General features: G+C 47.7%; 1 protein-coding gene across 2 annotated transcripts in view; it reads left to right on the forward strand.

Moving 5' to 3' along the window:
• The first annotated feature begins 1,111 nt into the window (after window positions 1-1,111).
• LOC138566858 (sphingolipid delta(4)-desaturase/C4-monooxygenase DES2-like) overlaps window positions 1,112-26,585 on the forward strand; it is a 204,083-nt gene continuing 178,609 nt past the window's right edge. Inside the window, exon 1 of one of the 2 annotated variants that reach the window (XM_069644568.1) lies at window positions 1,112-1,376. In XM_069644568.1, coding sequence (XP_069500669.1) covers window positions 1,295-1,376 — 82 coding nt within the window. In that variant the 5' untranslated portion in view covers window positions 1,112-1,294. The remainder of the gene's footprint in view (window positions 1,377-26,585) is intronic. The other variant, XM_069644567.1, reaches the window with a different exon arrangement.

Here is a 26,585-nt window from a genome sequence, read left to right on the forward strand (position 1 = left end):
AGGTATGGTTTCCTCAAAGGGCACTTCACCTCCCATATTCTCTTAGGTATAGGTATTCTTATGGGTACTGCACAGAGACCTCTCTCTTCTCTTTGCTGGTTTACTTATTCAGTATACGTCACATATTCTGGTTCATACGTTTCAGGTAATGCAGGTGCGGCAGGTGGAGTGGGGGTACTTGGCTCCTCCTCTACACTATGCTGGTTGGATCTGCATCTCTATTGAAGGCACTCTATTTAATTTGATCCCCCCACCCCGGGGTGCTAGTGGAGGGGAGTGGCAGCGCAAAATTTTGTTTTCTCACCCCGGACGGTGTCAGTGCTAAGGCCGGCCCTGGTTACAAATGAAGGACTACAAATTCCAGAATGCACAGATACAGTTAATACTTGGTGAGATTCTCACTCTGTTACATGTGGCAAAGTCATCCGGAAAAACTACTTTGGCAATAAGGTTAATCCAATCAAATACATTTTTTTTTTCTATGTGGGGTTTCCCCTCACGTAACCCTCTCCCTCCAACCCCCCTTTTATCTGCCACCTTTTCTTGGTGATGTTATTGTGATTTTGACCACTTAACCCTTCTTCTTTTGCTCAATATGTTTGTAGGCCGTCGTCATTACACTCCACTTTATTACAAACGTCATTATTCAGCCATGTTATCACTCAACATGCAAGGGACAACTTGAGAGCTCTGCAGCCAGTGAGCGCATAATCTGTTCTATAGTTTGACCAAAGGATTTCATGCCACTGGTATTCCATTTTTACCAGTCCTTGTCTTTCATTTTACTCACTAATGCATTCTGGGAGTCGTAGTTTAGTTAATGTCAAATGGAACTTGAGCTACTGATACCAAAGCTGTGCAAAATGTATAATCCCTGTGACATGTTGCCATCTCGTTGCCATACACAAAAAAGCAACCCGAGACACACTGATAACAGCAGGACCTTATCTGTTATCACAAGAAACGCCTAGATGCTTCTGCAGCGCAGGGAGAGCGAGTCATCGGTAAGAGAAGCCACACAGTGCACCTGTGACATGTCACAAAACCCCAGCAGTTCAAACAAGTTCTACAAGATTGAACACACTCGAAAACACAATTGCTGTCACATTTAGTCCTAACAGGGTGGTTCTATTTGCAGAAAGGCGTTTCTCAAAGCTGAACGCGAGATATCTAGGAAGGCGGCTACCTGCCTGCGTGACTCCTCTCGTACTCTCCACCACCTGCCGCGCGGGCTGCAGCCAGGAGGTGCGTAGCTTCCAGGGCACAGGCAGCGCACACACCTGCAGCCGCCAGCATGGGCAACTCGGTGGTAAGGAAAGACTTTGAGTGGGTGTACACAGACCAGCCTCATTCTGACAGACGGAAGGAGATCTTAGGTGAGTCGGCTTTGTTATTATTGTTTTTTTTATTTAAGTGATATTGTCATGAATGCTCCTCCTGGCCACTACTGGTTAGAGGGTTTAAAAGCCACCCCTTAATGCGCGTACACTGTGCTCAATGTACCACAGAGTGATGGCACGTGCTACATACACTAGTACAGGGGTCTGCAACCTGCGGCTTTGCATGCGCGTTGGATTTCCGCCGCCATGGCCAGCCACAGGCAGAGAGCCCTGCGCGAGTACATTAAGACATTTTACCAAATTACGTGCCGACCGCACCTTAGGCGTATTTTTCACATACTGGTCTTTTAAGGATTTCTTTAGGGGGACACGGAATGATGGCGTCAAATAGTTATTTGGTGGGCTCTGGGGGATTAAATTCCGTCTGCGAAGTTGAGCGAAAAGGGCATTTTTTTTACTTAATTCAAATGTTTTAATGAACCTCTTTCCTTTTTTCTTTCGCGTGAAGTGTTTTCTCTTATTTTGACATTCCAAAAAATCCAATTTTTATTAAGGCTTTTAAATAGTTACACAACATACATATCATTAATAACAAAAATGTTCCCGTCAAAATGAGAAGCAAACCCTAAATAGAATATTTATCGATCTGTTTTCCTAAAGCTCAATTCTATTTCGGCTGAACAGTTTGAGTCACTTATTGATGCGAGTAGCAAATGTCCAATTTTGACAACGGGTTATAAATGTGTATTTTTCTAAGGAAATCAAACTCTTGATATCTGATGAATGAATGTATGTGTTCTAATTCTAAGGCTATAGTCACACACATTCTGCTGATAAGAAAACATTTGGTGTACCCTGCATTCAGAGTTCTGACGTTTACCGTGGCAAGGAGTGAGAAGGCCAGCCTAGTTTTTTTCCCTTTCGATTCTGGCACTTGTCCTTTTTGATTTCCCATTTGAAATTTAGGAAAAGTATGATCATTGTTGCTTTTAACAAGTCTTCTTTTTGTCAGGTTCTGAACTTTAGTTCCAAAAAGGGTGTTGCTAGGTCTGGAAAAGATCCGGGGCTACACTGAAGTCGGAACTGTCGAGACTCGGGGCTAGGTAGCCTTTTGGTTGTAGCTCCTGAGATTCTATCCATGGCTACAACCAAAAGACCAGGGGCTATAGCCCCTTAGCCCCTCCCTAGCAACGCCCCTGCTGTTCTGTATTTGGCTTCAACAAAATACACGAATAACTATGCTAATAAAAGTACTATTTTCCATTCCTGAAAAATGCTAATGCCAGGTGGCATGTCCAGTTGACTCTACAGTCCTAATCTGTGGGCTTGCAATCCCAGGCGGTCCTGGAGGGGGCGGGGGGCGGGGTTTGAGGTGTGCGCGAGCCGCTTCTCTGGTGCTGCCGGTCCAGCCAGCTTGGCTAATTGGGCTCCTTCAGCAGGTTTACAAAGTACCTTCTCACCGAGCCAGGTGAAGGGGTAGGGGTAGGGGCAGGGCGGGCGGGGGGGAGGGGTCTCTGTTCACTCTGGAGTATGTATGTGGTGGAGAAATTCAGTCGGCGCCATGAATGAAATGCTGTTGTGCTGAGGTCCAGCGAGGCTGTTTCTAGACAATATTGCGCTCAGTGCGAAACGCCAGAATGTTCCTCTCACGTGGCTACCATACACTGGCAGACCCTCTCCAGCATGGAGAGATCATTGCAATTTAAATCATGTTTTATTGATTTTCTCTCAAAAGTAAGAAGTAGAGAGCAATATTTCATTATATATATATATATATATATATGTCATTTATTGGCTAAATGAAGGGCTTTCTCCTAGACGTTGCTGCCACAAAAGTGTCTATTGCTGCTGCCTAATCTAGTTCTCCAACAATGTTGCTCTCAATTGACAGCCTAGCAAGTGACTGTTGCTCTCTTCAGTCGGTGAACAAAGCACTCAGAGGCCGTCCCAATGCACCCGGGGGTATGAGGGATAGAAGACCTGTGGGAGGAAAAAGGTGGTAGGGGAGAAGGACGCATGTTGTGGCTATTTTACGTAGGGTTAGGTTGCAAAGGGTGCCTTGAAGCTACTTCAAAGCGCTGCAGGGGAAGACAAGAGAAGCAGATAGGCTGCGAGGTGAAGCAGTCGTGTTGCCATATCATGTGAATACCCGGACAAAGCATAACAATATCTGCCAAACAGTGTGAACGCATGAGCATGTAATGGCAAAACCAGGCATATGATATGAGAACCAGAGCTTAAGATGATAGTATCTAGGAAATGGCAACAGATCCCTAATGGTGTGAGTACCTGGGCATCATATGCTAACACCTCGCAAATAGTGGCATGCCAGATGCACAGCTCACCTTCAATGTGCTCCTTTTAGGAATGGACCAATCCCATACGACACAGGCTCAAAACCTCGGTGGGACCGACTAGGCCAGGGGACTGCAATCTTTGGCTCGCCAGATGTTTTGGACTCAAATTCCCATGATATCTGACTATTGACTGTGCTGGTTAGGGATGATGGGAGTTGTAGTCTAAAACCTCTGGAGAGCCGAAGGTTGCAGACCCCTGGAATGGTGCCTTCATCCATCCAAGGTTGGTAAATTGAGTACCACTATTACGTAATAACACTGATTGTGACATCACTTAGACGTTTTATGTCTACAAGAAACTCCATACAGATCACCACATACTTGTAATTATATAATGCAAGTATGAGGCCAACTTATTGAAATAGTGAATTGTATGAGTTGCTTTTATCTGATTGAAAAAGCTGTCGTTTTGTGTGAGTACTTGAAAATAATATGAGTACCTTTAGTGTATAATGACATTACATGCAATATGATGTGAATCTGTAACATACCCTGAAAAGTGAAAGTAACTCAGACATGTGACGGTAACACTTGGCAACTCATGAGGGTACATGGGTTTGTGATCTCAATGCCTACAGTAGCAACACACAAAACATTTTGACTACACACAAGCCAAAACGGTTGACTTTGTTAATGCCTGTTTTCTACCTTTACAAATACAAGTTTTCACAACTAAATAACATACACACACAGGCGCACCATCTTGCTCCTGGACACATACAACACCAATAATGGCAGTGATTCCGTTAAACACAATCCCCTAACTCTTCAAACCTTCATCTGCTCCAAACCATTACTCTCCCATTATCCCAACTGTTGGCCCCTTACCTAAAACTCGAAGAGCGGCAACTAACAAAAAGGGGTTGCATAATCCCTCTACCCACCTGCCAAAATTAGCTCTTCTGAGGCGCTGTGGAGCCCAGGGGACAGGGATGGTAGTTTTCTTTACTGGATATGTATCATAGATGTCCAGTCAAAAATACCATGCTTTCTCCCATGGCCCCCATTGCCTTGCATACAGACATAATCATGTTGATTGTGTTAGGCCTAGTGGGGCCCAGAGGACAGGGATGGTATCTTTTTACTAGACCTCTATCATAGCTGTCCAGTAAACAATATCATGCCTGCCCCCTGTGCCCCCTAGCGCCAATTCCAAACTGTTTGGCGTTTTTACCCATTTTGTTTGAAATTATGCTCTAAAATACAACATTTTAACCCAGAATTTTAAAAGAATTCATTGGAGGAAACCCCCCTGAAGACCCCTTGATTGGTTTGAGCTCCCTCGCGGCACTCGGTCACTATGGCATATCTGGTGGAAAAATGTGTGCACCTCCAATTAAAAAATTCACCAGCCGCCAATGGCCCTGGGACTGTGGTGGGAGCAGGGTTTGGAGAGCCCAATGATTGTGGGGGTGTGGGGTGAGGAAAGCACAGGGACTGGGCTAGGAGTGGGATGAGGGAGGTCAGAGACTGTGATGGGAGCAGGTGGGGGAGCCCAGGCACTTTACTTTGAGTATGGTGCAGTGACGGTGCGCAATAGTTCATAGCCATTTAGACCTATTGTCCATTTGGCATTTTGGGGGGGGGCGGCTTGCCCACATTCTGCTGGGGGGGGGAAGGGCAGGCCTAAAAAGTTTGAAGACCACTGCCATAAACCAATGCTAACGGCTCCCACCTCATAGGTATGCCTTCCTTTGTCCGCTCAATTCTGTCTTCCACCCACCTCCCCACAACCACCTTGGCGAGGGACGGGGCAGTCGGCGTAGTCTCTGGCCCTTTTTAATTAGCCCAGCAACGAAAATAACGTCTTTTTAACCCACCATTTTGGCAGCCCAGTGTTCTTAAATAGTACCCATCATGTGTCCCAGTTTGTGGAACAGATTAAGGGGTGTTTAGTTTCACAAAGATGTGTTAATGTCTGAGGGCTGGGATCCCCATCAAAAAAACTGGGCAGAGGAATGACGTCTTTGGTTGCATCCTGGGAGGTAGATGGTTGTGGGCAGGTCACGCTCGCATCCTCTTCCCTGTGTCGCTGCTGTTAATGATTGACAGAATGCAAAGTCCTCTGTCTGCCGACCCAGGTGAGAAATGTAACCGGCTGCCCCTGCTGCACACCTACCCGCTCGGTTCGCCCTCCCCTGGTGAGCTCCCTGTCTGCACCTGAGGTACGGAAACGGAGAACACGAGCGGGGGGGGGGGGGGGAGGGGACACTCTACAGCGGTCTCAATGTGGCGGGCCCTGTCATTTATTAACCCCGAAACCCTGACCTGGCGTCAGGTTCGCGTTCAAGTTCCGAGGCATTATGGGGAATCCATTGTGTGAATGTAAACTTGGGGCAAGCAAGGTTGAATGCAATGTCTGCTGCTGTTTCTCCCAGGGTACCTGTTAACGTTCAATCTAAAAAGCACCGTAGAATTAGCTGTGGGGGACGAACCCCCCGGATGACCATGCCCACCTCCCCTGTAGATTCTGCCCAAGGGTCCCAGCTCGCTCAAGGACGTTCGTTTGTGCACCACCTCCCAGTGCAGGTTGGCTTTGATCCAGAGAAGAGGTGTTAGCAGTGGTCAAGTCAAGTCCTAAAAAATAAAGTGGGGGGGCTCATTAACAAACGCAATGGGATGTGACGTCGCCAGAAATTAGCATATAAAGGTGAAATATGATATGATATGATATTTTATTTGTATTGCGCTCATACACGTGTTTTAGAGCGTGAAAATATGCACATTCCGATAAATTGGCTTTGCATAACCACCCAGATTGCACAGAACGAATGGCATTTACCTTTCATAAAATCAACACACACACACACACAAAACCAAGACAGGATATTTTCTTCCAATCGTGTTTTTGAAAACGTTCAAAGGTGTGCATTTTTTAAACTCCAAGAACCAATACAAATGTCTCCCTGGGACTTGCAGTACCGAAATGGGACATTTCACCTTTAGTTGTTTGCTGTTTTTCATCAGGTTATACAGTGCAGTGGTGAAGTGTCCGGCCTACAACCCTGACGACTGTGTTTTGATCCCTGAGGTTGGCTTTAATTCATAAATTCAAAGGGAACATCCAATGTTTCTCTTTTAGCTGGGGGGGGACTCAGTCCCCTCTCTGAATAAAGTGGGTGGACTCCGTCCCCCCGGGTGTACCCTCGACTTGAGCCCTGGGTGTTCGAAGAGTCATTCTTGTAGAGGGTGCTGGAATCATTGATGTGGGTACCTCGGCACAGATAGCATGGAATTGTACCAGCGCGCTTCCGTTCAGTTCACCATGCCCACATTCCTACACCATCAGCGTGTTCTCACTACTCCCTCCTCCTCAACCAATGCACCCTCACTATGGCATGTGCCCCTCTCCCACCTTGCCCTGAAAACAGTGGTAGAAGTGTGGTGAGAGGGTAGGCGGAAGTTTAGTGCAACATGGGGCAAGGTGTTGCTGCAGGGGCTTTGTAATAGTCTAAGTGACTAGTTAAGGCTCCAACTTTAAACTTGCACAGGGACATGAATGCACAAGTCCTCTATATAGAATGCTGCATATGGGCGTAAAAAGAAGAGGAATGGTAACCAGAAAACAATAGTGGAACACCACCCGACCGTTCCCGCTCACTTCGATCACTGCCTGAACATCTCCATAACCACTCTGTAAACTCATTTGCCACCAGTCCCCCCCTCCACGAGCACCTTTCCCTCCACCCTTTCAGCATATGCAGGCCCTCACTATTCAACCATCAACATCATCAATTCCAACACCCTACACACTCACCATGCCCTCCAACCCTCACCACCATCAATTCCTACACCCTACACACTCACCATGCCCTCCAACCCTCACCACCATCAATTCCTACACCCTAAACACTGACCATGTCCTCCAACCCTCACCACCATCAATTCCTACACCCTAAACACTGACCATGCCCTCCAACCCTCAACATCAGCAATTCCTACACCCTACGCACTCACCATGCCCTCCAACCCTCACCACTATCAATTCCTACACCCTAATCATTCACCATGCCCCCAACCCTCACCCTCAATTCCTACACCCTAATCACTCACCATGCCCTCCAACCCGCACCATCAATTCCTACACCCTAATCACTCACCATGCCCTCCAACCATCACCATAAATTCCTACACCCAATCACTCACCATGCCCTCCAAACCTCACCATCATCATTTCCTACACCCCAATCACTCACCATGCCCTCCAAATCTCACCATCATCATTTCCTACACCCCAATCACTCGCCATGCCCTCCAAACCTCACCATCATCATTTCCTACACCCTAATCACTCACCATGCCCTCCAACCCTCACCATCATCATTTCCTACACCCCAATCACTCACCATGCCCTCCAACCCTCACCATCATCATTCCCTACACCCCAATTACTCACCATGCCCTCAGCCCTTACCATCATCATTCCTACACCCCAATCACTCACCATGCCCTCAACCCTCACCATCATCATTTCCTACACCCCAATCACTCACCATGCCCTCAACCCTCGCCATCATCATTTCCTACACCCCAATCACTCACCATGCCCTCAACCCTCACCATCATCATTTCCTACACCCCAATCACTCACCATGCCCTCAACCCTCACCATCATCATTTCCTACACCCCAATCACTCACCATGCCCTCCAACCGTCACCATCATCATTTCCTACACCCCAATCACTCACCATGCCCTCCAACCCTCACCATCATCAATTCCTACACCCCAATCACTCACCATGCCCTCCAACCCTCACAGTCATCATTTCCACTACACCGCCACTGAACCCCCTCACCCCTGTCCCCTATGCTCCTTGACTCCTAGCCCCCTCCCCGTTCTCCCCAAAGCCTACAGATTAAGCCCCACCTTCCATTCTACCTTCCCTCCAGGCTGCCAGCCCCCTCCCCGATCCCACCCAGTACCCTCATACGAGCACTGTGCGACTCACTGGTCCCCCTCTTGCGGCACAGTCTTTTCTGGGTGGCATTTGCTGGGCTGCCACTTTTAGGGGTGAACCAGGGAACACAGGTACCGTCCCTGTGCCCTCGCCTCTCCACCCTAGAGTTACTGGCTTTGCCATCACCAGCTCTTCCACCGCCACACTCAGACCACGCCCTCAACGGACCCCATGATGTATTCAGGAAAAATTATTTGCACCACTTGACACACGTAGGGAGGGGCAAACGTGTTGAGCAGTGTCGCCGGCTTACCTTTTCTTGCGTCACCAAAACGAGATAGTCATTGAAGTTGCGGGCCTTGTAAATCACACTAAAATCAATAAATAAATATATAACTCCAGGGGTCGCTCAGGAGTTCTATGCTTGTTGGGCTCGCCAGCTGCCTTGGCTTTCATTGGCCAGGGCTTGTCGCTTCAATGACGGAGGCGTCATGAAGGGGCGCGAGCAGCACCCTTCAGCAGACCCCCCTCCTTCCTTCGGGGCAGGCCCTGCAAGGCTGACGCACAAAGGCTTTGTGCAAACCCTGCTTGTTGTAGGCTTCCACAGATGGACCGATCTGCTTTGAGGTCTGCATGTAGGTTTTCCTGACCATGGGACCCAGATGCGTATCTCTGCGCGTGAGGTGTGTGCTACAGTGCCGCTGAGCCGATGTATACGTAGCATGTATGTACAGAACAGGATCCTGTTTCTTTAGGTAGTGGCCTTGCTGGGTTTTTCTGGATGCATGCACGCAGCACCTGGATGTTCTTGAGGAGTGCATGTATCATTTATATGCTGGACATGTGCATTTTACTAGGTACATGTTCTCTGCACATGGCAGTTGAATGCTCTAATGTTACATTACAGAAGGGTGTACGCATGCCTCAAGCATGTGCTGTACAGATGTATCCTTTGCAGTTATGTGCTGTATGTAAGCATGTGAGTTGATGGTCACACATGCATGAAATACTCTTTGGATGTATGCGAATATGTATGTTAGGATGTCTGAGAACTGGGCACTTCATTGGGAGCCGAGGCATTATCTCTGACAGGCCCGTGTAAGAGTGACGGATTTTGCGGCTATTTTACCCTCGCATCCACATTCTGATGTTGTCTGAATCAGAATGTGTGCTTCAGTGGTTTTATTGTAGAGTGAATGTTGTGAAAATGTAAATGAGCACCAAGTCATGTATCCATTGTGTGCTTAGTGATTAATCATCCAGACCTTTTGATCATCGACATATTGGCCAGAATCAAAGCTCTCTGGGTATCCTTCTGATCTAAGAACGCTTTTTCATGTTACGCAAAGCAGGCTTCATCTGTTCTAAGAACGCTCTTTCATGTTACGCAAAGCAGGCTTCATCTGTTCTAAGAACGCTCTTTCATGTTACGCAAAGCAGGCTTCATTCACCCTGCTATTTGGCCCCTCCCCCTTTATCCTAGTGGAGCGCCCCAGACTGTTCATCTTGAAATCATATCCTTCTATCGGGAAATAATTCATAATGTACTCAGTAAGACCACTGTAAAGTTCTTATTAAGCTGGAAGTTATCATTAGAAATAAACATGGTACACATTTGGAAAAGAGTAGGTTTACAATGTTATCATAATTGTGTACTTTCCCTTTTTAATAGTTTCTTTAGAGGATAGCTCAGCGGCAACGTGCGCGCCTTGGAAGCAAGGCGACAGACACTTTTAAGCAACACAGGTTCGATCCCTGGGTCCGCGCTTAGAAACCTCTGGGTATTTAAGCACGTTATAAATAACAACTAAGAGGAAAAACAATTACGCAACTACAAAACAAACAATTCCTGTAACAGGGCCTTGATGCCTGCGGGCTGTGTGAGCGCTTTAAAAAATAAAGAGCTTCTTTTGAAAAAATAAAACTCAGCCCCTCCCTCAAGATATCTGCTTTTTTCACCCTCTGGTCGCACACCTGTCAGCAATGGCTGGGCCAGGTCTGCGCGACGCTCAGACACTCGCCCACATGAAAAGAGATAGCGAAATAGAGTGAGAGTGAGTGAGAGTCAGATAGAGAGGGAGAGATGGACTATGCCAATGTATATACGGCATCATGACATACTATGCATGCACGTGCAGAGCAGGTGTGTGCATCACTTGTGTGTCTGGAATGTTGCATGCCATTCATGTAAACTCTGGACAGGTGGGTGGTGTGCCTCTACACTGCTCTTGTGTCTGTATGTTCTGTATATTTGCTGAACAGCTGTATGATAATACTGTATCTGACAAAGAGTGCGCTAATTGTTTTGTATTGCTTCTGTACGAAGCAATCTGCAAATATTTAAATTTCCAAATGATGTATCTTTCTGCTGTGATGTCAAAGCAGGGCATTATGAAAGGCATAATCCACTTATTATGACATCACAGCAAGGGGATACAATATGCTCTATTCCAGGTACTTTTTCCCTTTTTAGGGTGATGTGGTGGGGGGGGGGGGTGGGGTTAGAGGATATGTGGTGCCTCATTACAAGGTTGGCAGTGATTCCTGTGCAAATACCACCCACGCCGCTTACCGTGTCTGTCAGGCTGCTTACGAGTGCCAACACGGGACTGTTGATCATCTTGGCTGGAGTAGTTGGAGGATTTACTGCCACCCGTAATTCTGACCACAATAAATCCGCTATTAGTTTGAAGAAATCTTCCATTTGTTTGAGGAAATCCTCCATTTGTTTGAGGAAATCCTCCATTTGTTTGAGGTTAAGTGCAGGAAATGTCTCTTAAGCTCAGCATTTGGCAGTGCATGCTTCTTGTACATGCTGCGCGAGGTGTGCCATTCCTGCAGTTACCGGGACATGGTCGAATGTTTTGCCTTCCTAAATGTTCTTGTGAGGCGAATGTAGGCTCCTTGCAACCTTGGACAGGAGCATGTGTGTTCATTACATGTGGTGGACAGATACATGCTGTTCCTGAATGTTCTGGATAGGTCTATGGTGTTCATGTATATTTTGGACAGGTGTGTGCATCCTCGCATGTTCTCGATAGGTGATGCATGCGGGCCGGGCCATGCTTTCATGTATGACCTGGAGCGTTGAATAATGTTTCGACATGTGCTGAATAGGCGTATTCTATTCTTGGCTTCATTGATCAAGGCCTGTGCACTTCTGGAATGTTCTAGAGAGACCTGCTTCTTCTACTTTATAGATGATTGCTCCGCTACTCTTATACAGTGCACCAAGGGGGCGCAGCTTGTTGAGCAAGGAGGGGTGAGCGAAGTCAAAGACGTGAGGTAAACTGAGTTTCGAGTCACAGTGCAAAGGGTCATCCAAACGTTGGAGGCTTGGACGGCACACGTCTGACCCATACCACCACCCCTCCGCTCCCCTTTGGGAGGGAGTTTGAACTGTGGAGGCTATAGTAATAGATGGTCCACACTTTTTAGAATGAACGGGTTCGAACTGCGCATGTGTCTGTTTTTTACATAGAATGTCATTGATGCATATTAAGGTGAGAGAGGCCTAAATGAATGGTGTCCGCCTGTGAAAGAACCTTTGCCTTGGAGACGTGGTCACAGCCGACATGAATGCCCGCCTTTCGGATGCTCTGGCGTTTCTCCAAGAAGTAGGAGGGGAGGCCGCATAGTCAGCGCTGGAAATGCACCCTCGTCTTCACTAGGGGAACTAGCTTCCCTCCCTCACGTGAGGGGAATGGGGGGGTGGGTTCAAGGTGGGGGTCAGCGCGTTTTGTCTGTGCTGCGGGTGGGACTGAGGGGCGGAGCTAGGTGTCAAATAATGTGTGTGCCCCAATATAGGATGCTACCCGCTTTGCATGAAAACCAAGTGCATTTTGGGAACATAAGAATGACCACCAATTTATCAAAGATGTCTGTGATATTAATTCAAATGTGCATTCCTTCTGAGCATAACATGCACACTTGATGTGGAGCTCATTTCATCTGTTAGAATAGACACCATGACAGTAGAAGGTGTGCAAAGCATGAGACATATTTGGGTCTTTCATTTTTTGAGCTGTCCTCGTGATCAAAGGACGTCTTTGAATTGCAGGTTTGTAAAGTCAAACGCCTTCATGGCAGAGCAGTTCCTTTACATGGAGGAGTTTGGGCCTCGGGTCTACAGGTACGGCGCTCGTGCAAGACCATTTTTGCCGGTCTTGTTCTGGCCCAGTTCCTTCCCTGGCCATAGCCAACCCAGGAATTGAATAACTCTCCGACTATTCATGTACGATGTTGTGAAGAGAAACTGTTTACCAAAGAAAGGGCCAGCTGAAGATTTGGGGAGCTCGTGGGGGACCATTTCAAGATGATGCTTGGGTGCACCACTGGGTAAGATAACCAGCAGCAGTGAGATCGCGAGTGAATGGGACGAGTGACAGTGCATGAGCAAGCAAGTTCATTAATGAATGAGAAAGTGAGTGTGGTTGCAAATAAGTTCAAAAGTGAGATGGTAATTGAATGGTAATTGAAAGAGCAAGATGCTGATTCATTAGCTAAGTGACTGACTGACATAATGAGCAAGTGAGAGAGCGTGACTGAGTAAGTGCACGGGTGAGTGTTATAGTGAGCCAGGGAGCCATGTGAGTCAATAAGTGGTATAGTAAGGAAATGAGTGAGTGATTTGAGTTTGACCACTTACAGATCACACTTTGCAAAATAAATTGCTTGAGGGCCCATACTCACTGCTGCCTGAGCTCTGAGGCCCTTGGATGGTGCCTGGGCTGCCTCAACAGCTGGGCATAGTTGACACGTCTCCAGAGTTACCCTCTAATCCCTTGGGCACAGTTAATGTTGACCGCCCTCTAACACACCAGAAGGGCCTTCTTCCCCTTGAGCAGAATCCTCATGAACGGAGAGACCCGGCAAGGAAGATTGCAGCACCTGGGGTAGCGCAGCAGGACACATAGCATGGTTAGAAATCCTTTGCACCCTGGTAACACTTTTCTGACACATTGAAAGTTAATCATTAATATCCTCGAGAGCCCTTTGAACATGACACAAATAGAAGGAAGATAAGGCATATCTGCTTTAGGTCGAGCATTCTACCCACTGCCATCCATCACAACAGCCCGAGGTGGAATGGCCTAGAGAGACATCTGAGAGTCTGAGACTGACCTCTGTCCTTCCGGCCCCTCTCTCCATCTATCCCTCTCTCGTCCCCTCTCCTCCACTCTTTCTCTCTTTCTCTCGGGGAACGCGGGGCCCCTGGGAGAGAGTAAACGTGATGCAGGAAATGTTGACTTAGTTTAATAATGTAATGACCCTAGATAGTAAATTAATAACAACTGCTCGCCTAATATCCCACTCACTAGTGCACTCTCTCACAATACTCGGGGAATGTAATGTGAGGTGCATTTAAGTCTTATTTTCCATTAAAATGCATAATCTGAGAGAATTCATCATACTGTATTGTACTCATTTATATAGCGCCTTTCCCCATTTGTATGGCCACAATACGCTTTGTGGTAGAAACGTTCTTGGGGACTGAAGTCCAGGTATGCGAAAGTTCTAAGAGGAGGCTTACAATGCGTGTGTGCATATAGCCAAGATTAGGACTTCGGAGGGCTGGCAAGACTCTGTTAAGCAACCCAAGAGTTCAGGCATGTGGCTGGATGCTGAGAGAGGTCACGACAGAGCGCTAGTGCACGAGACTCGAAATGTAACCAGCTAGACCGGCATTTGTCGTAGGTTGTTACTGTATTCTAATGGCAGAGATGTTGAGGCAAGTCTGCTGTTTCTGTGCAAAATGGTTACGTGACCAGCTAGACCACATTTTTCGTAGTTGTAGCTGCATTCTAAAGTATGTGGATGGATGGCCCTGCCTGCGGCAGATATCCACCAAAGTGGTGCGTTTATGCAAACCTTAAGCTCAGATGGAGCTTCTCTTTGGTGTCGCTGTCATCCACAGTCGTCTGTGAGGAAGAAAAAGACAGCTAACTTTATCGACCTTTCTAGGCACTATGGACAGGCTCCCTTAAGTCTACCAAGTGCAATCGACTGGCTGCCCTAGAACCACTTCTAGGTGGGACAGACAGGCTACCCTAGAAACTATGATGAAGAGAATTCTCTTAGCGCAATAGGCAGTTTAGCTTTATTTTCTTAGTACATATCTTCCAAATTCTATAAACGCTAACCAAAGGAGTCTACTGAGTGCGATATCAAGGATAGCTGCATATAACCACTGTGCGTTACAATGGCTAACCAGAGTCGATATAAGTGCAATGGAGGGTTACCAGCATATATCTTCCATTGTCACGGGCAGGTTTAAAATTATAAGGCGTGAATGCTCTAAGCATAACATCTGTGTTAACCTGCATGTGCTTTCTTATAGTTGCAATGCCAGGCTACCTGCATATCTAGGTACAGCCCCATGGCTGTCCTTACAGATATTGGGCCTCATTACACGGACGGCGGTAAGGGTTAACGGTCACCGTTAATGGCAACGGTGACCGTTAACCCTTACCGCCGTACTACGAGGTCCCTTTGCGGGTTGGAGGATTTAACGCCTGCTTCTTGCAGGCGTTAAAATCCAACCCGCTAAGGGACCTCGGAGCTAATTACGGCACCGCAAAATTGCGGTGCCGTAATTAGCGCCTTCCCCATTTCCATAGAGCCCTATGGGGCAGAAATGGGAATGGGGAAGGGCAATGGCGGAAAGGGGATTTACCGCCCCTCCAACCTTGGAATGGGGCGGTAAATCCCCTTTCCGCCAAGGCGGTGCCGGCTATTAGCGCCATGGCTCACCGTCTACCGTGTAATGAGGCCCATTGTAAGTGTATAAGCAGGCTAATATCAAGAAACTGTCAGGTCTGGTACCAGGCCCCAGAGCAGTGGCAAGCTATCCTGAATGATATTTAAGCACAGAAGGGGCAATCCTAATACATTTTCTTGGTGCAATTGGCAGTCTGTCCACTAAGGACTTCAGGTGTATTGGGGTGGTTCTCCCTGTGATCTTCAGAGTGCTGTGGATATCATCATAAAACATCTGAGTAACTGGAACAGGCTAGCTAGATCATGCTATACCCTTCCTATTTCCCTTATAATCCTTCTACCTGCACCACCATCCCCACCCCCAACAATTTGCCTAACAACATCACATTTCCTAACCCAAAATCCATCTTCGTGCATCAAACTTCCTATCCCCAAAAATTAAATCTAGGTGTGACATATTAACTACCCTCATCAATCCATCTAAGTCCGTCACGATTCCTACCCTCACAAATCCATCAACGTGTATCACATTTCCTACCACCAACATTCAACTTGGAGCACCACATTTCCTATCCCCCAACAATCCATCTAGTTGAACATTCGGAGCACTTTTTTGTCAGTCACCTTAGATATTTGATATGAGAACGGCTACCTAGGTGTGCAGCCGAGGTGTGTGTAAGGATGGGATCCCACAGCATATATCATGTCCTGATCAATGTCCTGAAACCTTTTCATTGGTAACATACAGGCTACCATCAGACTGTCTGGAGTTGTCAACCGTTAGCCTGAGCACACTGGTCAGAGTGAAGGAGGCCCGAGGCTTATGTGTGATTGTGTGCAAAGAGTAGACTGGGGTTGAGTTAGGAGGGAGAGCCACCGCGACGGTAGCTGACATCGATCTGTGGGTTTAGGTATGAGAGGTTATCAGTGATTCATGTGTGTGTAAAACAGGTTACCATAACAGCCGGCATCCGCTGCACACGTGACTTGGTGGTGTTTCGGTAACAGAGAAGCTGGTGTTTGTGAAACAAGGCTATGGTGGTGGAAATGAGGTGGGGAAGAGGATTTCAGGATGTAGGAGGGAATAGCCAAGTTTTGAGGGCCGTTCTGAAAAAGAGGTGGTTATCAACACAGCATATGTGGAGTGGAAGCAAGTTCCAGATAGCAGGGGCTTGGGTGGAGAAAGAGGATCCTCCCAATCAAGTGGAGTTGTAATGGGGGATAACTAGGAGAAGAGCAGAGCCAGATCTGAGGTTCCTGGTGGGATGATAGCGTATTAGTTTCTCTTGGAGGAATTCAGGTCCGGTGTTATGGAGGGCACAGTGAGTGATGCACATGGCTTTAAAGGTAGTCTGTCGACCAATAGGGAGTCAGTATAGAACTCTGATTGCGGGGCTAATATGTTCTGTAGGTGAGTGGTCAATGAGGATATGGGCAGCAGCATTTTGGATTCTTTGGAGTTTCCTGATTTGGAATGTCAGGCTGCCTAGATAGAGGTAATTTGCATAGTCTATGTGGGAGAGGATGATGGCAAGGATAGCAGAGATTAGGCGTGGGTAGGTGAGGCACGTGAAAATTCACCTGAGGATGCGTATGTGGAAGAAGCAGGTTCTGGAAACTGCGTTGATGTTTTGGGAGGGGATAGGTTTGAGTCCAGCGTGCATCCGAGGTTTCTTAAATGTTGCTGGGTGTGGGGGGGGGGTGGTCCCAAGAAGTGTTGCCAGTGGATTGGTTGGGGAAGGAGAGCAGATTTGCCACAAGCAGGGATTTCAGTTTTGCCAGGATTGAGGAGGAGGTGGTTGGTTGTCATCCAGTGGTCCATATCAGAAATGTAGCAGGAGAGGTCTGGGCGGGTGGAGGCTGGTGATTTTGATATCTTGAGGATGATCTGGGTGTCCTCTGTGTAGTTTTAACAGATGAGGTTATGACACCGAATGAATACAGGAAGAGGGCTAAGGTGGATATTTAAGAGGATGGGAGACAGAGAAGCCTCTTGCGGAACCCCTTTCGGAAATTGGGCAAGAGAGAGATGAGAAAGGTCGGAAGGGCATCATTTGCGAGCGATTCAAGATGAAAGAGGAGATCCATGTTAGAGCAGAGTCCTTGATTCCTAAGGAGTGAAGCTTGCCTCTGAGTAAGGTGTGGTCAATGGTGTCAAAGGCGGCAGATAGGTCAAGAAGGAGGAGCGTTGCACATCCGTCCACATCCACTGTTCTTTTTCATTCATCCCAGACCGATACAAGGGAGGACTCCGTTCCTCTGAGGGGTATGAAGCCTGTTTGGTCTGGGTCAAGAAGGTTGTTGGATTCTGTGAAGAGACAAAGCTGTTTATATGCTGTGCGGCCCAGGAGTTTGGCAATGAAGCAGGTGTTGGAAATAGCCAGTAGTTCTGGGGAATGAGTGGGTCGAGCAAGGGTTTTTTGACGGTAGTTTTGATGTAGGAGGTTTTGAAGGCTTTCGGGAAGATTCATGAGGTAGTGGTTAAGGACTGACAGTCCAATATTGCATGCACAGGTTGTTGTTAGGATGTTTCTGAGGAGGGCAGTGGGGACAGGGGTCTTCAGTAGAGCCTGACAGACAACTTTCTGCTAGGAGCGTGAGGAACTCCTGGTGCGAGATGGGGGAGAAATAGAAGTCTGGCATGGAGAGGGAGGTGGGTCAGGGGTCGGGTGGAGAGCGGGGAGGGTTAGGGGGCATCAGTGCTATTTTAAAAAGGATGGCACAGTGTCTATTAATAGCAATATTGTGAAAGTATTTCAACAGGGCATCGCATAGAGATTGAGAGTTAGGGGAGAAAGAGTTTAACAACCTGGCATCTTGAATTCTGTGATGATTCTGTGCATTTCCTTGCTCGGGTTGCGGGAGTTGAGGATTCAGTTCCAGCAGAAGGCTTTTTGGCTTTCCTAATTTCTGATCGGTAGGCATTTGTAAGTCTTGCTAGAGAGAATTTGTTTTGAGAAGTGGGGTTGTATCTCCTTGTCTGCTCCAGTCGGTGCTTGAGAGTTTTGATAGATTTGAGGTGGGTTGTGTACCATTTGGGGCTGGGGCCCGCTCTCCGAGAGGTACATTTTGTTGGAGTGAGGGGGATGAAGGCACGGGAGAGCCAGCGATCAAAAAGTTCAATGGGGGGGGTCCTTTCTGGAGTGAGAGTGCTGGGAGTGTGGCCTGTGGTGTCGGTGGGGAGGGATATGAGTTGTTTCAAGTTGAGGGCGTTTAGGTTATCCATGAGAGAGTGAGTCATGGGGTTTGAGGGAGTGTCAAACCAGATGTAGAAGTTTCCTAGTATGTTGAGTGGTGGATGCTGATTTAAGGTGGTCTAGTGCATCACTCAGGGAGTCTGCGAAATTCCTGTTGTAGCCAGGGTGTCTGTATAGGAGTAGAAAGCTGTGGAGATCGCTGTGGAGAGTTGGAATTTTACAAGCACTGATTCACAATCAGTGCTGCAGGCTGAGGTGTCCTTAAGTAGGACTGGGATCTGGTGTTTGTGTATGATAGCCAAACCCCTCCTCTTCTGGGTCTGTTCTGAACAATCGGGTGGTATCCAGGGGGAAGGCCTTATGTGCAATAGGTTCGTAATCATCTGCAAACCAGATCTCTGTGATGAAGAAGATGTCCGGGTTTTCATCTGAGATCAAGTCAAAGATGTTATATTTGTTTTTGGAAACAGACCTGGTGCTGGCGGGGAGGGCGGGGGTATTACGGCTAAAGTCAGGGGTCGGTGTATGGTGTTGGAGAAGCATGGTGAGTGGGAAGGCTTGACCGAGCTAGGGTTGCAGGGTGTGTTGTTGTATGACAGAGGGTGCGAGGAGTGCGGAGTCTGCAGAGGAAAGGATGGGTTGTTCAGAGGAGGGCATGCGAGCAGTAGGTGGGCAGATTGGGCTGGGGGTTTTGGGGTTTTTGGGGGAGAGGGGAATAGATCTAGGACAGGTTTGGGTGGAGAGATTTGGATGGATTAGAGGGGGGCAGAGGTTGGGATCTAGGATGGAGCAGGGGAGAAGAGAGTCGGGTGGGGGTCCTGCAGCGACCAAGGTTTTAGCCCTTTCATGGCGTTCATGTGGCCATAGGGGTGGGGTGAGTTGGGAGGTTGAGAGGGTAGTGTGGGAAGAGGGATACGTGTAAAAATGGTTGGGGGGGGTGTGTGTGCGGGGTAGTGGGTGGGTGGGAGGGCCAGAGAGGAAAGATGAGAGGGAGTATGGAGGGGTCAATGTTTTCATTTCGCTCGCCATTGTGCAGCTCTGATTTGGGAGGAGCGAGATCTGCATCAAGGTTGGACAGTTGGGTAGTGGGGGTGGATGTTATGGGGTAGTGGAGCATTTAACTAGGTGTGGTGAAGGGGGTAGAAGGAGCTGATAGTATGGATGGGGAGAGGGGCAGGCTTGTCAAGAAAGTGGGGAGAGGCTGGCTGGGTAGGTGATTAGTTTTTGGAGCGCAGGCATGCCTCTCTGATCTGGGCAGTGTGAGGCATGGTGTCTGGAGTTGGGAAAGATGCACCCAGATTCAAAACTCATGGCAGTGGGAACATACACCTAGATTTAGAAATCACAGCAGTGGGAAATGTGCATCTGCATTCAGATCACACAGCAGTGAGAAAACTGTACCCAGATTCAGGACACATAGCCGTGGGAGAATGCCCTTAGATTTAAAATACACAGCAGTGGGAAAATGCACCTGGATTTAAATATACAGCAGTGGGAAAATGCACCTAGATTTAAAACACAGCAGTGGGAGCATGCACCCAGATTCATAACACACAGTAGTGGGAAAATGCACCTACAGCAGTTGGAAAATGCACCTGTATTTAAAAGTCACTTAAATTCAACAGTATAATGAAAAACCACTCAGATTCAACTTTGGCAGTGCAATGAAATACCGGTTATACAATTAGGCTAGATGAAAGTAGGTATAAGATAATTTAGTAATAGGAGTGGTGGGGTTCAGTGGAGTGCAGTAATAGCTGTACTCCCTGCCCACACCCTTATCAGTCAGTGTAGGTTGTCTGTGTCAGGCGTCCCAGATGAACACAGGCAAACATGGGGTGGAGCTGCTTAGTAGGGAGCTACCGTTAGCTGTGGCCCTTTGTGGGCTGCCCAGGTGGAACTACTGAAAGACTGTGATTCCTCACTGACTGCTGAGTGGCAACACGCTGCCACAAAGGCCCCAATATTCAAAATATAGGTAAAGCAGAGCTTCAGGCTACTCACACAGCCAAGCGCTATGGTCAAATGGACCTCAAACAAGATGTAAGGGGATTAATCCGCTCCGATTTGATGCCAGTGATTCCGGTCACCTGATGCGCTAGGGAATCAATGGGAGGCCACAGAGGGCAGGATCAGGGCATGGAAACTCATTGGCTACCACCCTCCCCACTAAGGAGGTAAATACCTCCAGCAGTAATTAAAGGGGCTACTGTGGTGGGTAAATACTGCCATCTGAAGGTGGTTGTTCACCCTAAGTGTTCCAATTTGTATCTCCCGATAGAGTTAAACATTGTATAAAGTCCCCAGAACTTTTTTAAAGTTGTTTTCCTTTAGAGAAGGCACGTGCTAGCACCTATCTTCAATATAGGGAAACACTTTGAATGCATATGCAGGAAGAGAGTGAAAATGTGGCCATCTCTCATGCCAACTCTCTCACCACCTTCCCCGTGTAATGCACACATGGATCAGGTCTGATCCTTTTATACACAAAAACATTAACAGTAGTGGGATGCACCACTACCTTAAACTGTCAATTTACAACATTTCTAAATTGATATTTCTGGAATAGCACAGGTGGTATCAAGAGATATAACTACCATTACCACTGGGGCAGTGGTACAACTGTAAATGGATGCATTTTTAGAAATTCCATCTGCAGTACTTGTAATTACATTGGAGACATTACTGTAAAATCTGCGAGCCAGTAATGCAGACCTTACTCCTTCTTTCCCCTATGCTGCTTCAGTGGATGGTTACCTCATCGCCCCCTGGTTAATGACTGATTTCTATTCCTAGTTGGGTCTGGCTACACACAAAGTCCCTTTTGAGCTTGCTCAGAAGGCCATAGGTTGTTGTAGAGCTTAGTCTCCCATTGCTTCCATGAACACAAGGGTTTCATAACTCACTTTCACCTTAGGCATTTGATATTGGTACACCCTTAAACCATCATCATCATCATTTGTAAAGTGCCTTTCACCATTGGTATGGTCCCAATGCACTGTAGGTTGAACGCCCTCGGAGGACAGAAGTCCACGTATGGGAAATTCATCAGAGGATTTTAGAATGCATCTGTGCATTTTAGCCAACGCGAAGTGGGGTGGCCCGGTCCCTACTAGCTACCCATATCGAGCAGGCAAGTGGGTAGGTGCTTTGAAGTTGACAAGAGAGATTCCAAGGGTAGTAGGTTCATTATGTGTCTAGTTAGACCGAATTTTTGTCTGGGGGGGTGGGGGGAATAGCTGCATTCTAATGGCAGAGGTGTTGTGTGATATGTCGTTAGGAATGGAGTATGGTTGCAGATGTGTGCGGTTGAGTGGTCTTCCATAATTTGGAGTGTGATAGGTACCCATCTGCTGATGTTGGCTTATTGTTTTCATAGTTGTGGAAACAGTCGACTTCTGGCATTGGTGAAACACACACGTACAACAAAGTGGTTGGAGGCCTGAAAAGATAGCACTGAAATGTAGAACTATGGGAATTCTTCAGAAATGTATAAAAAACGATAATTTCCTAAATCAACTTCCCCAAGTTTTCCGTAATTTTCTTACATCAACATGGCTCAGCGGTGTTGTGGGGCTGGATAGCCCGGAATGAAATGCGGACACCAGCGTGTGGAGTTCGTACCTCCCTTTATTCATACATAACAGTAACTTTCGAAAACCCCGGCACTTCCTCCCTTGCCCCTGTCACTTCCTTCAGTGACGCTTTCCCGCATAGGGCTGCCTTAAAGGGGCAGCCACCCGTAACAACACCCCCGGACAAATGTCCTTGCAACAACTTTAACTTAACTGTCTGATGTGCTGTCAACATTCCTCCACTAATCTGGGAAGCCTCTTGATGCTTCTCTGTGGTCGTCCTCGCGGCTCCGGGTGTGAGCCGCCATCAGCGTCATCCTCAGGGTTTGGCTGACGTTGAACCTGTGGTCCGAGGGGGGCCCATGCTTCATCATGAATGTCTACGTAATCCGGGTCTGGATCATCGCCCAGACAGCTGCCAGACTTTCTTTCTCCGCCTGGGAGTATGCAGATTCTAGGGGAGCTAGTGCTCTGCTGTCATATGCAACTATGTGCCTCGGGTGAGTGTCTTGTCCACTGGTCTGGGCAAGGATGGCACCTAGACCTACCGGACTGGCATCTACAACAATTTCAGTGTGCCACTCGGGGTCAAAATAGGCTAGTTTTCTAGCTTCTGTCAGGGAATGTTTAATGGTGTCGAAAGCCGATTGACACTCGCTGGTCCAGTGTAACGCTCACCTGATTCCCGTAGAGGCGCCGGTCTTGACTGGGCGTATACCGTATCTTCAAAGGTGATGTGTAACACATGGCTGGCTCTTTGGGCTGGACCTCTGTGCACTGTATGTCTGACTCGAAGGGTAAGATGTCTGCAGATAGAAAATATGGGATTAAGGAACTGGGTTATTGAATGTCTCTCTCTTCTTCCCTTTCTCTTCTCCTGTAGAACCCCAAAGGTTAACGCTCTCACCTTAGGTAAGTGAACGCCGTGCTCTCCATCTGCCTCAGGGCAGGGTGCTGTAACCAGTTTCTTCACTGGATAAGGGGAGCAGGCCTCTTGACTTCAGAGGACTGCTGTCCGTCGTTTACTGCACGAACGGTAAGTTTCGAGTAATTCTAATGTCTTTAAAGTCTTTAGTAATGATGTTTCTTGTTTTGCAGGGTTCCGGCGATGGCGGATGATGGGCTGAAGTGAGTTGAAGATGGAGCCCGTGTGATGAATAGAAGCGCCTGGAAGCACGTAAGTAAGCGCTTGTTGCCTGCTTCACGATGCGCTCTAACTGTCTTTTTATTTTGCAGGTACAAGTACGGAGCGGCTGCAGGGTGCCGGAATACCCACTGGGTTAGATGTGGAAAGGAGTAATGGCACGTGAGTATTAAAGTTCCCCAATGTCTTTAAACGCACCTTGTTTTGTCTTTCAGATGCGGGATGCAGCGCTGAAGGCCTCCGGAGCGTGCGAAGAGTTGGTAAGCTTTTGTCTTTCAGATGCCGGAATGCAGTGTGAAGACCTCCGGAGCGCACGAAGAGTAGGTAAGCCTTTGTCTTTCAGATGCCGGAATGCAGCGCGAGGCGTTGGTGACAGCCGATGGACCAGGTAAGTGAAGAGCTGTCACTGAAGACCGTAATGCTAACCTGTTCTTTCTTGTCTTTATAGGTGTTGCTGAAGACTGGATTCAGGATGGTAAGCCTTTTTCCTTAGGCCCAGGATCAGATGCAGAAGACACGATGAGCGTTCTGCTGCAGAGGATGCAGAATAACGCAAAGCAAGATTCATCCATCGGGTGTGGTTTAAATAGCCTCCTGTAGTGCTTAGGTGTCTCCTTCCACAGCCACGCCTAGGTAAGAAAAGAGTTCCTGCTTTCCAGAAGAGTTCCAGTGTTCTGAATCTAGGGAGTGGCTCCTGCCCCACCCAACAGGAAAAGTAGTTCCAAACAGAAGAGGATCAGAGGCTCAACTGGCAGGCAAGTAAGCAGCATGGTCTGCTGCAGGTAAGTCCACCCAAGCATTATGAGCCCGGCTCTTCCAGCGCTGGGACTGGGCATATTTATGAGCCTGGTGCCACTGGCGCCAGGACTGGGTTCAAAAGGTCCCAATTGGGACTGGTTGGCACTCGGAACCTGGGTTATGGATCTGCTTCCAAGGGAGTTGGGAAAACCCTGACCTTTTGGAAGCAGAGATCATGACATCCAGGCAAATGTGAAATCTTTTTATAGTAGGGTTTGGTTATGGTGGCAAAGTGTGGAAAGTATCGAGCGCAGTATCCGGCCGTTCCTAGGAACGATCTGACATCAGCAACTTGAGTAGGTTTTCCTAGATGAAAGATTGTTGAAACTTTGTCGGGGTCAGGGGTCATCCGGTCCGCCGAGAAGATGTGGCCAAACAACTTGAGCTTGGCCTTACTGAAATGACACTTCTCAATGTTGAGGGTTAGTCTGGCTTCCTGTACCGCCCTGCGCGGGGCTCGGAGGGCCTCATCATGTTCACTGCGTGACTTCCCAAAGGCTAGAATGTCGTCACTATAATTGAGGGTCCCCTTTATGGGTCGTATTATCTGTCGGATCGTTTCATAAAAATGTCAGCGGCTGAGGAGATTCCGAAGTTTAACCGCTTGTAGCGGAACAGTCCATCATGTGATGCGAATGTAGTGATTGGTCGTGACTCAGGGTGAAGCACGAGCTTGTGGTACCCTTGATTCAGATCCAATTTAGAAAAGAGTACAGATTTATTTATTTGGACAATCAAGTCCTCAATTTTTTGTCCCAGGCGACGCTCTCGCTGTATGGCAGTATTGGCTACCCTCATGTCCACGCATAGCCGTAAACGGCCACCTTCTTTTGGGACGATTACAAGGGGGGAAACCCATGGCGTGGGACCAGTGGCTGGTTCAATAATGTCATCGCGAAGCAGTTGGTCAGTTCTTTTGAGAATGCCTCCTGTAGGTGGAACCCGACTCTGTGCGGGTGTTGCGGGACTGGGCGGATTGCCGGGTCTATGTGCAGTTTGATTGGTGGGCCTTTCATTCTGCCTAGGCCTTGACACAGTTGTGGAAATTCTTTGATTATTTCCTCCTTTGTGATGGTGGTGGTAACGGGAGGTTCCAGGTCCATGCTGTATACTTTTCCTTGTCTTCTGGTTCGGGGCTCTGACGACTCGATGACATCACTGTCTCGGACAGGTATGTTGATTAACCGTAGACATGATGCTGTTTTGTAGCTGAGCAGACATCGCCTTTTGGTGTCAGACTTGTCGCCAAACGTGAGTCGTCTTCTGAATGAGCTTACACTGTGTAACGGGGCATCTGCTCCCCATTGATATATCTTAGAGGTTGTTGGGGTTAGTGCTGGTTTGCTGTGAAGTCTTTCTCACCCATTATGTTCACTGTTGCTCCCGAGTCAATCAGAAAACAAAATTGTTTGTTACAGATGTCTATCTGTATTCTGGGTGTTTCCTCCTCGTCCATGATGAGGTTTACAAACTCATCGTTGGCATACAAGTCATAATGGTCACCTTCATAGTCAAGGTTTCCCTGTGTTCCGGGCGGAAGTCCTTGTCGCACCGGCGGTGGGTTGTCATACTCATCATGCAGTTGCATGTTTTGTTCTTGTGATGCATATTCTTGGCTGTCCTCCTCAGGATATATTTCTTCGACCACTCGCACGTATCTTCTCGGCCCTTGCTGGTAGGAACGTGACTGGTGAGATTGACTGGGAAATATTCTTTGGACTGTTTGTATGGCGGAGGAACTGAACCCGTGCGTGGTGTGGGAAATGGTTTTCCTTCCCTGCACACAGACTGGAAGTGTCCTTCCCTGCCACAGTTCCCACATTTTTGGGAGAGAGCGGGGCAAGACCCGGCATGTGGAAACGCCATCCCACATCTGTAGCATTGTCTTTGCATTTGTGGGGTCGATGTGCTATTCAGGTTACTACTTCTTTTGTTACCCTTGAGGTTGCCTGCGTGGATCGCTGCTATGATGTCACTTTTGTCCTGTTTGGTGACTGTGTTACTTGTCATGTGTGTGGCTTGTTTCTCCACTCTCTCTAGCATTCATGCGATCTCACTCACTTCCTCAATAGTGACAGGTTTTTTGAGAAGTTGTTTCTGTAGTGCAGTTGACACACACCCCTCAATTACTCTGAGACGAATTGCTTCATCTAGCGAGAATGCATCAAATTGACAGTGCGCCCCTTTGACTCGGAGCCTTGTGATGAACACATCCACTGTTTCGTCACTGCGCTGCGTGCATTGGTTGAAGACATATCTTTCATAATCCCTGTTGGGAGTAATGACAAGACGTTTATTTAATGCTGTAATCAGGCTTGCGAAGTCAGTGATTTCCGTTGGAATAGTTTTGATTAATGTCTTTATTTCAGTACCCGCCGTGTTAATAAACATGCTGCGCAGGCGTGGCGAGGTTTCTTCCCCTGCGCCCTCTATGAAGTTATTGAAATCCTCTAGCCATTCCACCCACTTTGCTCCTTTGTCGGCCTGTGAGGTCATGCAGAAAGGAGGTCAGCCGATGTGGTCGGTTGGTGCCTCACGCGGCACTTATTTTGTG

This window comes from Ambystoma mexicanum, chromosome 2p (assembly GCF_040938575.1).
Source record: "Ambystoma mexicanum isolate Mex_15411 chromosome 2p, UKY_AmexF1_1, whole genome shotgun sequence".
Taxonomy (NCBI): Eukaryota; Metazoa; Chordata; class Amphibia; order Caudata; family Ambystomatidae; genus Ambystoma; species Ambystoma mexicanum.